Consider the following 15,123-nt stretch of genomic DNA (forward strand, 5'->3'; position numbering starts at 1 on the left):
CGCATTCCTAACCCCTTATGTCAGTGCTTTCCAGCACTAAGGGCAATTTAGCTCTGAGGTAAGGGAACAAACATTCCCTTACTTTGAGGAGACCTCTGTGGGTGACAGCCAACTGAAGGATGCAGCACATATCCCATTGGCACCACTATGCCAGTGCTGCAAATCACTGACATAAGGAATTAGGATTGCGCCCTCAATATATGTGACTGTCACACCATTACTTTTCCAACTACATTGGTTCTCTGGTTTAGGGACTAGTAATGATCTTTAAAGCTCTTGACGGCTTGGGACCAGGGTTCCTGAAGGCACTGCTTCCTCCCATATGAAGCAGCTGGCCAATTAAGAGGGTGGGGAGGCCTCTTGCAAGTGCTGCTATCTTTTGAAATTAGGCTGGTGGCAATATGAGAGAGGGTCTTCTCTGTGGTGGTGTTGAACTTGTAGAACTCCCTCCCTGATGAGTTAAAAGACTGTCTCCGTCACTACTGTGACTTTCCCGTGGCAAGTTTTTCTGTTCTGTCTGGCCTTCATTGAATTTGTGTAAATTCACTTGGTGCAATTGCTGATGGAGATAGTTAGTTTTTGTTGAATTGGGGTGTTTTATGCTATTTTTATGTTGTATTGCTCATGTGTATGTCACCTTGGCTGCATTTATTTATTTATTTATTTATTTATTTATTTATCACCTTTCCCATGCTGAAGCAAATGCCCAAGGTGGCATACAAAGCTTTATAATAAAGTACAAAGTATCACAACAGGTAAAAATAAAAACATCCAACAAAGAATTAAGGGCCCAATGCTATTCAACCTTCCAGTGCCAGTGCAGCTACAATGCAGCCCCTAGGCAATGCCCTCCCACCACAGGATGCAGTACAGACCCCATTGCTACGACTACACCAGGGCTGGAAAGTTGGATAGGATTCGGCCCTAAATCATTAATTTTAACATTTCATAGTGAAACATAAACCAAAACAGATCAAAAACTAATAAACATTGTTGAGCCAATAGGACACAGATTAGTTGAGGGAAGTAGTCAAATCACAGCAGTATTTAAGAGGCACAGAAGGCAAATATCAGCAACCAAATTCCAGATCAAACAGGTATGTTTTGAGCCCTCACTGAAAAGCCACGAGGGAGGGAGTAGTTCTAATTCCCCTGGGAGGGAATTCCATAGTTGTGGTGCCACTACAGAGAAGGCTTGCCCCCGCCCCAAGGTGCCACCCCTCTCACTTGAGACAAAGGCAGCACTTGTGGAACAGCCCCCTCAGGTGACCTAATAGGGCGAGCTGGAATGTATGGAAGGAGGCACTATTTAAGATAGCCTGTACCCAAATCATGGAGAGATTTACAGGGGAAAGGTAGGATATGTTTTAAAACAAGTAAATCTGTTTCAAAAACATTCATGAATCACTTGGGAAAGACCACCTCAAAAGATCTGAGCGCTTGATATTTTATTTAGATTCATCATAATTTGCCATTGCTGTCCCAACAGGCATGAGAATAGACGGTTAGATAAAAGGAAGAAAGTCTCAAAGCCACCCAAAGTGTATCCAATGAAAATTCTAAGCTATGTTCCAACAATCTAGTACAATGCATAAGAGCTGGGGCCTGCCGCCAAGATGTTGGCTGGTAAATTCCACTTCGAACAACATATGTACCCCTCTCTGCTCACCCATCCCCCCCTCTCTCTCTCTCTCCTACTTTCTGCCCTAGCTATGTCTGTCCTGCATGCATATTACCTATCGGTCTCTCTAGTATGCATGCACATGCATCATCCATACCTTTCACTACTTCTTCACTCTTTTTTCCACTCACATCTCCACTCTCTTTTTCTCTAAAGCCCTTGCAGGCATTTGTTCCCTTTGTGGAGTGAATGCGCATCTCAGCCCTTGACCTACATGTGCACTTTAGAAAAAAATGGTTGGCAACCTTCAGTCTCGAAAGACTATGGTATAAGCCTACAGCACCCGGTATTCCCAGGCGGTCTCCCATCCAAGTACTAACCAGGCCTGACCCTGCTTAGCTTCCAAGATCAGACAAGGATGGGCATGCACAGGGTAACAGTTGTGTGTCACTTTAGTTGCACTTTAGAGCACCTGGCCAAAGTCCCCACACGTACAGCTGTATGGGCAGAGGACGACTTTGTTCACACAATTAGGGACCCTTCCTTTGCCTCTCTCCTCATATGCATTTGTTCTTGGGGGGGTGGGGGATGAAAATCACAAAACACAATATAGAATTTTATAATTTACAGTGTTTATGCATATGCATTATGCATAAAACATAGGGGGATTTAACGGACAGTGTATTTTTGTATTTTCTGCAGAGGCAACTGGGTCAAATCAGTACTTTTAGCTGTGTGACCTCTGAAGCAGGCTTGGACACTTCCTATGGCCACATCTGAGTTACATATCCCTAGAGACACTCAAAATAACACCTTTGAGGTGGACCTGTCTTATCTCATAAGTTTTCCTGATTTTATATAATGAAACACAGCTGTTTGGAAGCCCACTCAACATGTGGCTTGCCTTAATTGTCTGGAAAATCTCTGCTTCAATGGCTGTGCCGGTGAAGAAGCACCCAGTGGATTCATAGTTAGGACTAGCTATCTATGTGGGAGGAAGCACCCCAGCCCGCTGACTTCACCAACAGGTTGGAACCCTTTCCCAGGAGTAGATTTACTTGTGAGGAAGTGCTATCAGTCCCTGATTTATTTTGCGTCTCTTTTTTCTCTCACAAATGCAAGAGCAGTATGGAAGTGCACAGTGAAGACTGAGGGAGAATGAGGAAAATAAAATAAAACTGAATGAATTTAGACAGGGACAATACTGTGGACATGACCGTAGAAATCATCTCCCACCTCCAGAAAATGCTGAAAAATGCTGGAATCCAATTCAGAAGGAAACCAAAATTAAATAGTTTGGAATAGCGAGGCCATGCCCTGGCATCTAATGGAGGAACTTCTAATTCTTGTGTAAGAATTAGTGATGGAACTGAACCATGAAGTATTTCAAGAGAAAACCAGTTTAGCTCCCAGGTTTGGAATCAGTAGTATGAAACTGTAGCTCAGTAGCAGAGCACCAAAGTTCCATCATTAGCTTCTGTGATTAGGACTGGTAAAAATGCCTGTTTAATCTTGGAGAGCTGCTGCCAGTCTGTGTAGTCAATACTGAACTGGATGGACCAGGGGTCTGACTTGGTATCAGACAACTTCATGTGGTCATTTAGGTTCAATTAAAACAGAAAATGGAAGACTCTTACACATGATTAGAGGGAATAAATTACTGCAAAAATCACATATTTCACTAAAGATATTGCATATTATATTTTAATTTCAAAAGGAAAAGACAATGTTTGACTGTATTTGTTTTCAAGATTTTGCTTTCTTCTCTTCAGAACTGTATCTGCAATGGCAAAAACCTCTGCTATTGTGATGGCATAAAAGGCAGTAAGGTAAGAGGCTGTGTATATTTTTCTTATCATTTATCCCAAAGACTAATGGCACAATCCTAAACATGTTTATTCAGAAGTAAGTCTCATGATGTTCAATGGGGCTTACTCCATAATATATGTATTTAAGATTGCATCCTAGTTTGCATGAGATTTCTAAAAACTTGTAAATGGAAAGCGCTATCAGCCTTTTGGTATTTCAAACAACTGATAATCTTGCAGTTGCACTAGAAGCAGAATAGAATGGGCATCGTTTAAGAAAAGGAAAATTATGAAACCTCTGATTTGTGCATTCAAATTTGTGCATGCGAATAGACAAATTACTTCAATTGTAATGTTCTGCTTCTTATTCCTTTGGTATGAATGGGACATAGAATTTTTAGATCAAGACCACCAGTGGATTTGGATATATAAACGACAAACTGAAGTTTGGCAGTGCTCGCTGTAATCTCTCTTTCCTATAAAAAGTTCACATGTAATTCTGGAGACTCAAAATAATTTCTACTATTCAGGATCCTGTACAGTATTGTCATTACCACCACAATGCATTGTTGTATATGGGGCTTCCTTTTGAAGAAAGTTCAGAAACTAGAGTTCAGAGCACAGCCACTAGCTTACTAACTGGGACTGGTTGCAGGAAAGATGTCTCACTGGTGTCTAAAGAACTGTACTGGTTTCTGGTTCATTTCGAATACTGGTACTTATCTTTAAAGCAAGAGACTTGAAGGAGCACATATCAAACTGCCTGTGCATTGTGATAATCTTCAGAGGTCTTTGTTCAGGTTCCCACCACTGTCTAAGGGCCTAATCCAGAGCCCTGGCTGATGGCTCACCGCTGGCGCGCGTTGTTGCAAATATGCCATAAGGCACATTTGTGAGCCCTTACTGCAGGCCCAGTCCCTGCACTGGCACTGGGTCATTGTTCTGCTGCCCAGTGGTTGCCTTCACTGCCTGATGGCTGTGACTGGGGGTGTGGGAGGAGGCGGAGAGAAGGCATTCTGGGATGGTGGGAGATCAGGGAGGACCATGGTAGGGGATGTAGCAGGGAGGGAGGAGGCGGGACCAATGAAACTCTGCTCCACCAGATCCTGAACCTTGTGTGGGACTGTGTGGTCCAACACGGGACTCTCTGATCCTGCGGCAGCTCCAGAGCTGCTGTAGAATCAAGCAGCACTTCTTCCCTTATATAGGGAACGGAAATGAAGTCCCCTTTCCCCCAGGAGCTGCTGGCGGCCTGGTTGCGCGCCGGACACCGCGGCAGCCATTTTGGCGCCACAGCAACCACACGGGCTGGGCAGCTCAGAATTGGACTGTAAGGCAGGTGCTGATCGGGAAGAGATTCTTCTTAGTTGTGGTTCCTCTCTCCTTCTAGAGAGACGATGTGGCACCTGCATTGATGTATTTTAGGAGCCTGGTAAAGAATTTTTAAAATTTTATCTTTTATCTTTACCTTAAGCTGTTTAATTGCAGCTTTTACTGGCAGCTATTTGCAGCCTGTTGATTTTTTATTTATATTAATGGTCCTGAAAATATTTATAATGAAGAATGGTATATGTAAAATAATTTGTAAATGTTTTACATTATAAGGTTGTAGTTCGGAATCATGCAGACTTTGTTGTATATCAAATGTTCTTTAAGTTGATTTAACTGCAGTTTTATGTTCTTTGTACTTAAATTGTTGTCAGCCGCCTTGGGTCCCTTTGGGAGGAAAGGCAGGGTAGAAACACAGTAGAGAAGGAAGGAAGGAAGGAAGGAAGGAAGGGCCCAATCCTATCCAATTCTGCAGTGCCGGTGCAACTGTGCCGATTGGGTATGCACTGCATCCTGTGGTGGGGAGGCACTCACAGAGACCTCCTCAAGGTATTGGAACATTTGTTCCCTTTCCTCGGGGCTGCATTGCGGCTGCACAGGTGCTAGAAAGTTGGATAGGATTGGGCCCTAAGTTAGTTAGCCAGAGTTGTACTAGAAGCATAGTGTTAGAGGTTAGCTTTGCAGAGAAGGAGTTTGTAATTCTGATAGTGCAACTGCTTTGCATAGAAAAGCTCCCAGATTTAATTCCTGGAATTTGCAGATAGGACTGGGGAAGACTCCTGTCTGAAACCCTAGAGGTCTTTCACCAATCAGTGACAACATTGCTGACATTAGATGACACTGATCTTGACGGATTGCTCAGTATAAGCAGTGTCCTACATAAACCCATGTAATTTCAAAATAATATTTAAAATTTGTAGAACAGGGAGGTGGAGATATCTGATTAGCCTTTCTGTGTATTGCACTAATCCCTATTCTCCATTATGCTGCATGAAGCCAACCAGAATACTGAGAATAGTTTGCTCTTCCTCCTCCTGTGAAGTAAACAGTAAGGTCTGAGAAAGCCAATATTTTTACAGGAGACTGTAGTGTGTGCCCTCCTGTGGTAGATGCTGGAATAATATGCTATGGAGAAAAAAATGGGTAGGCATATACTTACCTGTTTGCTAAATTAGGGCCAAATTAGATGTGCAACATGGAAGGTTCATGTTTGGAACACCCAAAGCTTTTTTTATTTCTCAAAAAAGCAATTTCTAGGGGCAGAACTTAGATTGAAGCCAGAGAAATGTACAAAGAAAAGGAGATTGACCCTTTGCTTCCCCCCATTCCAATTCACTGACTTAAATAACCACTCAAAGCTATTAGCCCTTTTCCAATCAGTATTAGGATTGCCAACTTTGATTGAATTAATTAGTGGAGATGTTTTCTCCAACATGATGTAGTGTTGGTAATTCCTGGAGGCCTTATTAAAATACCCAGGAGTGCTTTTTGTTGGACACTGGACACTAATGCTGTTTCGTGGAGACTTCAGGCCAATTCTGGAGGGTTGGTAACCCTAATCACTGAAAAATAACAGACACAAAAATGAAAATGATACATATAAATATGTATTTTTTTTTTACAGGGTGAAAAGGGCTTTCCTGGTTTACCCGGCTCCCCTGGACAAATGGGATTCCCTGGCCCAGAAGGTCCTCCTGGGCCAGAAGGACCTAAGGTATGTTGTAATGAGGTGTGTGTGTGTGTGTGTGTGTGTGTGTGAGAGAGAGAGAGAGAGAGAGAGAGAGAGAGAGAGAGAGAGAGAGAGATTATTAGGGATGACACTGAAGAAAAGTAATACAATTTTGAGTCTGTAATTTAAGAATGTAAAATACTCAGATGTTTAGTTCATATATGTCCATTTTATTTGAGTGTGCTTTTGAGAAACTAACACTTGAGTCTCAAACAAATTTAACATGAACTCCAAAAGTAAGTAAACTGATTTGCTTGGCCGTAAACCATAGCAAGAAATTTTTAAAAATCTTGCCCATTGAAATCAGGAAGACTTGGAAGTTTTAACATTGACTGAGTTCTGCCCTGTTGTATAAGTTAGAATACTGCCATAAAATCCAAGTCCCTCAATTTTTGTAAGCTGAAGTGACTGATAGTGTCATGGACCCCACACGCATATTGAATTGCTATACAGCCACTTTTGGTACCACAAGAGAGCTTTTTGTTGTTGTTAAGGGTCCAATCCTAAGCAACTTTCCAGAACTGATGCAGCCACAATGCAGCTCTGAGGTAAGGAAACAAACTTCCTCACCTTGAGGAGGCCTCTGTGACTGCCCCCCACCACCACAGGATACAGCTTACACCCCTTTGGTATGGCTGCACCAGCACTCAAAAGTTGGATGGGATTGGGTCTTAAGTTACCTCTAATGAACCTTGTTTGGATGAAGGAAGCATATACAATGAATGTGCATGATAGAGAGTAGTCCTGTCCATGGTGCACTATCTGTGCAATTCCAATGCATATACAAAATATTTAAGTGTAGGCTACATATACATTGTTGGGACCTCTGCTTCTTCCATACATTTATGCATTCCGTTCTTTTGAATAGTTTGACATGTTTCAGTTCATAAAAGAACATATTTTGAAGTCTTTATTTTAAAGGCTTGGTTTGTGAGTTCAACATACGTATTGCTTAACGATGTATGTCTAATATGTCTGCCCTGAGATATATTTACAAAAAACCCAATTCATGGTTGAATAATGCAGACTTCTACCATCAGTGAAAATTCTGTTTGATTGGTGACCTTTTTTTCTGTTGCTGTACTCAGCCTGAAGAATAGGTGGCAGGTCATTGCTTTCGACCTTTTTTAAAGGTTTTTGTGTTTGCAGTTCTCATTTTTCTGTTACCAATAGGATTGTTTTCATTAAGGCGTTTTTTTCTACTTTCTAAAATAGACATTCTGCTGGTTGGTGTTATAATCAGGGAGCTTGATTTTTACCAGTTATTTTAATTGCTTTAATGGCCAAGAGTTCAACAAAAATGGGGCACACGAGAACAGATGGATATGATCATTGGATGTTCTATAGAGCAATAAAAGTTGCAATCCTACAACACTTTCCTGGGAGTAAGCTCCATTGAACACAATGGGACTTACTTCTAAGTAAGCATGCATAGACTTGTGCTCAAAGTTTCATAGCTCAGTGGTGGAGCATGTGCTTGGCATGTACTGGTAGTGCTAGGTTCATTCCCCAGCGGCTCCAGGCTGGCTTTGAAAAAATCCCTCTCAGCAAGCCACTGCAAGTCAGTACAGACTGGGGGAGACCAGCCTTTCAACTTTAGGGCTCCTGGTCCTTTAACAATTGTGCAGAGGACAGAATTTCAGCAGGTGCAGCTTGTCATGTGTGAGATGACAAACTGCATTTGCTGAAATTCCTTCTTCTGCACAGTTGTTAAAGGTCCAGGAGCCCTAAAGTTGAAAGGCAGGCCACCGCTGATAGACAACACTCAGCTGGCAGAACCAATGAGGAGAAGTCACTTATTCAGAGTTCTGGCTAACAGTTTCTTTCATTTTGTTTCCTAGGGTTTTCCTGGGCCAATAGGCTTTCCTGGTCCTAAAGGTTCAAGGGTTGGTATTTTGGTCAATCAACATTATACTAACAATCAAGTTAAAAGTTACAGCAGTTATCTAAAAGTGATGGGCTCGATCTCAAAAGTGTAATGTTGTGTTGATGCGACTCCTTATGTTAGAACATGCAGCAGAGCCCTTGCAAGCTTTCAGGAATACCTGGAAGCCAGATGCAACAGAGTTTAGGGTCACACCGCATGTTACCCAAGAGATCTGTGACTGGATCTCTCCGAGTTGTTTTTAAACTGTATCATAGCTATGGGGGCTGCAGTTTGTTTTGAAATAGTGAGTGTCCATTTTTTTCAGTCAGAATCACTCCTGAAGCCCATGGGGATAAAAATACAGATAACTATTCCACCTCCCATCTGAGCCAAATAGTACCTTGGGGGCAATTTTGAGCAGGAAAATTTGGGAAGTGAAGGGTTAAACACCACATTTCTCCCTATTGCAGTGGTTCCCAAACTATTAGCCATGGCTCCCAAGCTGTGGAAACCAGCCAGGGGAGCCATGGAATCCTCACGAAAAACCCACCACTCTATGCAGTGTATAGGATTTTAGCTCTAATGGGGAGCCCCAATGACCCAGTAGGTCAGTGGTTCCCAAACATCCTGGGAGTTTGGGGCCGCTATAAGTCTATAGGGGAGGGGGAGTGCAACGGTATGAGCCCAAGGATCACACAGTTGCCAGGGGCAGTGGGGGCTTCGTTTTACTCCCCAGTATAACTTGCAGCAACAGTATCAGCCTCCACAGAGCTCTCCAAGACTTAGAAAATCTAAAAACAAAGGTCACGACCCACTTCCGGTTTCTCAATCGCGGATCCAGAACCCCACATCCTGCCCCGACATGGGGCCTCTAACTCTGCAACGGCAAAGCAGCTGGTGCAGATTTGAGTAGCCCCACCTTGGACCTTTCCCTGGGGGAAGGGGACGAATGGCTCCTTCCCCTGAGGAGACTGGCGCCTTCCCGAAACCCATAGGTTGCGGCAGTAGCCATTTTGGTATTGCTGCTCCTTTGGGCGCGGGGCAGCTCAGGTTTGGGCTGTAAGACTACAATCCTATACACACTTTCCTGGGAGTAAGTTCAATTGGATACAGTGGAACTTACTTTTGAGTAGACATGCATATGTTTGTGCTGTAAGTGCAGTTATTTTGGAAATCTTAGGCCTCACTTTAAGTTTATTCATCTAAATATAACTGATAAGAAACTTTTAGTTATGTCTTAAAGGAGTATGTGTGCACAGGCCTATGCGTGCCTAGTCTGATGTCCAACCATCTTTGCAGTATCCTACAGAGTTTCAGTGGTTCAAATGAGAATCTAAAACTGACATGAATGATGTGCAGAATCTGAACTGGTAATGTGTGGAGTTTTTGGTACAGAAAGCATCTGCTAAGTATATTGGCTCTCCATCTATAATGTTTTTCTAGGGCAAGGAGATACGTTTGACCATTGAACTGACAGCAGCCCAATTTCTATAGAAAATACTGGTTTTATTTTATTGAAAATAGGCTATTTACTTATTTTTTTTTGTATTTCTTCTATTTAGGGAATGCCAGGAATTCCTGGTTATTCGGGTCCCCCAGGTCTCCCAGTAAGTGAAATAAAACTAGTTGACTGAACCATTCCAGAGTATTTACTACCTTTACTTTTTTATGATTGTTACCTCCTTACAGTTTCAAGATTTATTTATATCAATGTTTGTTGTTTGGGTATATTGGTACCTAGTTTTCCTAAGCCAATGTTCCGTGCAGTCAAAACTCTATTATGACTCTCCTGAACATGCACCGTTATCTTGGCAATGTTGTAACTACTTTTAGGGTGAAGCAGGAAATGCTGGCCCTCCAGGACGTCCGGGTATACCAGGATGCAATGGGACAAAGGTAGGAATAAAACATTACTGGTGGTTTGCTGATAAGGTGCACAGTTAGTAAGGCATCACCCTGTGGCACTCTATCCAGAGAGCCTGTGAGAAGTCAGAGAAAGTATATGTGTGGAATTGCAGGGCTCCACTTTTCCAAAGGTTTACTACATTGTAGTGAAGTATGGGTAGAGCAGGGGTGCTCACACTTTTTTGGCTCGAGAGCTACTTTGAAACCCAGCAAGGCCCGGAGATCTACCAGAGTTTTTTTTACAATGTTCGCGCCATCATAACATATAACCTTTATGTGTACAATGTATGTTGGTGTACCTTGCATAACTGCATGAGCCAATATTGCACAACACAACATAATTAACTATAAACATTTTTTGTAATTACTTGAGTTTACTTTGATGACTTGCACTGAAGTGAATCAGCCAAGGATGCATAGTCGGACAGTAGCTGCTGACAGCCAGCCTCAAGCACACTTCCAAATGTTCATCAGTCATGGTGGAACGGTATTTGGACTTAATGATCTTCATTTAGGAAAAGGCTGACTCACATAAAAAAGTGGAGCCCTTCCTGCCTCAGGTACTCTTATATCCCTGAGGGCCCTATTGCCTTCAAGTGGCTGCAGCTGTGCAGCACACTCTGCTGGATGCCCAGGCCTTACTCTTAAAGGGGCCACTGCTGACACCACATCTACCTCCTCACCAGATCTTCCTTGATTCCAATACAAGTGGGGGGGGGGAGCAGATCTCTATACAGAGCAGTGCAAAAACAGGGGAAAGGTGTGGGGGAGGGAAGATCTCTGTATCGACATCACAGCAAGACCAGTGCAAAACCCCTTGCACACAGAACCAACAGATAGAAGTTGGGGGGGGGGGCAGATCTCCATACATACCAGTGCAAAAGCAGGGGAAAGGTGTGGGGGAGGGAAGATCTCTGTATAGACATCACAGCAAGACCAGTACAAAACCCCTTGCACACAGAACCAACAGATGGAAGTTGGGGGGGGGGCAGATCTCCATACATACCAGTGCAAAAGCAGGGGAAAGGTGTGGGGGAGGGAAGATCTCTGTATAGACATCACAGCAAGACCAGTGCAAAAACCCTTGCGCACAGAACCAACAGATGGAAGTTGGGGGGAGCAGATCTCCATACATACCAGTGCAAAAACAGGGGAAAGGTAAGTCAGCCCCAGTAGAGTCAATGGGGCTCACTCCCAGGGATGCGTGGACGGGAGAGAAGCCTGCCAGCAGCTCCTCTCCCAGGGAGGAGCCTGCCAGGTGCTCACTTCCTGGGCTCCCTGGGCTCACTCCCTAGGCTCACTCCCTAGGCTCCCTGGACTCACTCCCTGGGCTCGCTCCCTGGGCTCCCTGGACTCACTCCCTGGGCTCGCTCCCTGGGCTCACAAGCCTGCCAGGGGCTCACTTCTAGGGATGTGTGGACGGGAGAGAAGCCTGAGATCAACTGGTAGCTCGCGATCGACATATTGGGCACCCCTGGGGTAGAGCATCTACTATACATTCAGAAGGATCTTACTTTGATACCAGATTCAATCTCTAGTATCTCCAGGTAGTGCTGAGAAAGACCTCAATTGGAAACCCAGGAGACCTGCTGCCTGTCTGTGTAAAAGATATGACTCAATATGAAACACATTTTCATGTGTTTTCTTCCTAAGGAATTAGGAGAAGGGCTGTAGCTCAATGGAAGAGCATCTGCTTCGCATACAGAAGGTCTCAGGTTCAGTACCTAGCATCTCCAGATAGGGCAGAGAAAAATTTCTATCTGTGCCCTTGGAGAGCTTCTGCCAGTCTATGTAGTGACCTAGATAGATCAATGACTTTTTCAGTATAAGGTAGTTTCTTGTCATCTGTCTCTCTGTGCCAATCTTTCTCATCCCACATGATTTAAAATTGCATTTTCTAGGGTGACCAAGGTTTCCCAGGGTTCCCAGGGCAAGGAGGATTTCCAGGACTACCAGTAAGTTTTGGTTCACGATGATCAAATGTAGTCATTTATAGATTACTCATCCCAGATGTTTAACATACTTCATGTAAGTGAATTAAGGAGCAGAGCACTTACTAGAAAAAAAGAGAGGCAGGAAATTGTGTTATAATTTGCAAAAAGATTATTATTTTGCTGTGACTTTGATTGACTGGATATTGGGTCTCATTTTTCCCCTTGTTGATTCTTTTACAATTTCTTTTTTTTTTTTTTAATATATTTTATTTATTCATTACAGATACAGGAAAGGAAATAGGTTTAACTTTGGGTAGGGTACAACACAGGTTATACATAAGGTTTGGCCCCAGATTCCAACATACATCATTCAGTTAACACAAAAAAAACACAATAATCATCAATACAAAGGTTCGCATATTTATCAATATAAAAAATTGATTTTTACGAAACACTCAATTTTATCTAACTAAATTTATCTACCCAATCATAAAAAAAAACTTCCAGTATTTTCTTACTCTCTCTCTCTCTCTCTCTCTCTCTCTCTCTCTCTCTCTCATTCTTTCTGTTAAAACTTCCATTTCCATTATCTATTAAATCTTCTTTAGTTGGCACATCTATAGATTTCCATTTTTGCGCAAACAATATTCTTGCCGCTGTAACAATATGTTCAATAAGGTGTTTCTTAGATTGGTCTTTAATTTCCGATGTCACATTTAGGAGGAATATTTCTGGTTTGAATGGTAGATTCTTTTACAATTTCAACCGGTTCTTAAAAGCATTTTGTCATGTTGAAAACTTCCCTTGACACACAATTCTCTTTTTTAGACATTGCGTTGTTCAGTTTTGAATATCAGATTTGATACACTGATATCAGCATTATGTTATTTTACATTTTTCTTCTACATAGGGTCCAAAAGGCATCAAAGGAGAAAAAGTAAGTTTGCAAGCCTGTAAACCAAGTGAACAGTATATATGGCCTTAGGAATACACTAATGCAGTTCCCTTGTACTCCCATTATGAGACTTTTGCAAAACTTCTCTGGTCACCATTAAACATCCAATCATAAAATATGTTGTTTGTTGTGTTTATTTTGATGCTTTCTGGTGGCTAATCTTCTCCTCCCCAGCTTGCTGGACCAATGTTTCTTTGTTTAACAGATGAACATAATAAATAAATTGAACATAATAAGTAACCTATTGGACTAATGTCATCATTTAATTCCTAAGGGATATTCTGCAAATGGATATGACCGGGATTATAGTGAACAGGGTGAACCTGGATTGCCAGGATTGCCTGGATCTCAGGTACGTCCAAAAAAGAATTTATTCCAAAGGATTGTATTTTAGAGATAATATTTCTAACATTTTTGTAGCACTTTTTGAGTGTGTTTCACATGTTGTGATCTCAACAGCCATATCAGGTAAGTATTGTCCCCTATATTGTAGCTGAGACTAAGAGAGAGTGGCTCACGGCAAAGGTGAGATTTGACCCAGAAAAGTCCTGCTTTACAGCTCAGTCTCTTAGTCACTATGCAACACCTGCTTAAATATATTGTTAGTGGGACTGCAAATCATGGAATCTTCAGTTATGCTAGAGCACTGTAGTTATATAGCCTATGCAGCAAGGCTCTGCCCATGTGGATCAGGAAAGTGCTTTTTACGGAACAATTGGCACTGATAGTAGCTTTCTTCTTGGAGCAAATAGCAGCTGTGGGTGGGGGGTGTACTATTTTAGTCAGAAAAATGGCACAGGAAGACAGGATTTAAAGAACAAAACATGGTTAACTATGGTTCTGATCTAGATTGGAATACCCCACTATGGTGGCTGTTTAAAGGGAAAAACCATTCCTTTCAATAAACAAACTACTTTATACTGTGACTCAAAGGATCAATAAGATTCAAAATTATGTTCAAAGGGAGCAAAACACTATACAAATAAAGCAAGATTGGTAACAGGGTATTTTGTAAGGACTTATTTCTGTTTCTTGATGTGAAGGGTGAGCCAGGACCTCGAGGATTACCAGGGCAGATGGGACCTGAAGGCCCTCCTGGGTTTTCAGTAAGTAGAAAATCTGAATTCCTCTACATTACAGATTGGAATTATTCAAGGAGCTATGTCATGTCCCAATAGTATTGAAATTGAACGGGGGTTTTGTGTTAACTCTTGTGCAGTACAATCCTAAACATATCTACTCAGAAGTAGGTCCCATTGTGTTCAGTGGAACTTATTTCTAGGTAAGTGTGTTTAGGATTGCATCCTTAGAAACCAACCATAAACCACGCTCTGATGCTGAAGTAAATAAAATTGCACATCTGTAGACTGGCCATTTCATGCCATTTCACAGCAATGGGATCCAGCACTAGTACAAGAAGCGTGGCTGCCTCCATTGACACTGCTGAGTTCTCAGATTTTCTCTGGAACTATAGAATTCACCAAAATCTGGTGCTGACTTGGCGGAAACACCCAGGTTCTCTAGAGAGGGAGAATTGGAGTTAGACTGTTGCAGTCATGATGCCAGCAGAAATTATTTATCAATAGGTTAATACTGCCCATCCTCTTTTTTTTTTTTTTTTTTTAATTGAATCCCAGGCAGTGACAATCCTTCTGTAGTTGTCATCTGTGATGGTACATAAGCATTGCTAGATCACAGCAATTGCAACAGTCTTACCTCTGGTTCTTTTATAAACTCTTACCTCTGAGTTTTATAAGCTCAGTTTCATAACAAACAAAAAAAATACTCATTGCTCTTTAGACTAAGATATTACCCACTGTTTGCCATTAACAGTGCAATCCTATACATGTCTACTCAGAAGTAAGTCCCATTGTGTTCAGTGAGGCTTACTCCCAGGAAAGTGTGCATAGGATTGCAGCCGAAGTGTGATATCATGAAACGATGACCCTTCTCCTTTTCTAGAGTGGCCTATTCC

General features: G+C 42.2%; 1 protein-coding gene across 1 annotated transcript in view; it reads left to right on the forward strand.

The window, feature by feature from the left end:
- The window catches only part of COL4A3 (collagen type IV alpha 3 chain), a 96,832-nt gene that overhangs the window by 18,004 nt on the left and 63,705 nt on the right, over positions 1–15,123 (forward strand). Inside the window, exons 2-10 of the mRNA XM_066621517.1 lie at positions 3,394–3,450; positions 6,383–6,472; positions 8,329–8,373; positions 9,917–9,961; positions 10,188–10,250; positions 12,161–12,214; positions 13,104–13,130; positions 13,423–13,500; positions 14,192–14,254. Coding sequence (XP_066477614.1) covers positions 3,394–3,450; positions 6,383–6,472; positions 8,329–8,373; positions 9,917–9,961; positions 10,188–10,250; positions 12,161–12,214; positions 13,104–13,130; positions 13,423–13,500; positions 14,192–14,254 — 522 coding nt within the window. The remainder of the gene's footprint in view (positions 1–3,393; positions 3,451–6,382; positions 6,473–8,328; positions 8,374–9,916; positions 9,962–10,187; positions 10,251–12,160; positions 12,215–13,103; positions 13,131–13,422; positions 13,501–14,191; positions 14,255–15,123) is intronic.

This window comes from Tiliqua scincoides, chromosome 3 (genome assembly GCF_035046505.1).
Source record: "Tiliqua scincoides isolate rTilSci1 chromosome 3, rTilSci1.hap2, whole genome shotgun sequence".
Taxonomy (NCBI): domain Eukaryota; kingdom Metazoa; phylum Chordata; class Lepidosauria; order Squamata; family Scincidae; genus Tiliqua; species Tiliqua scincoides.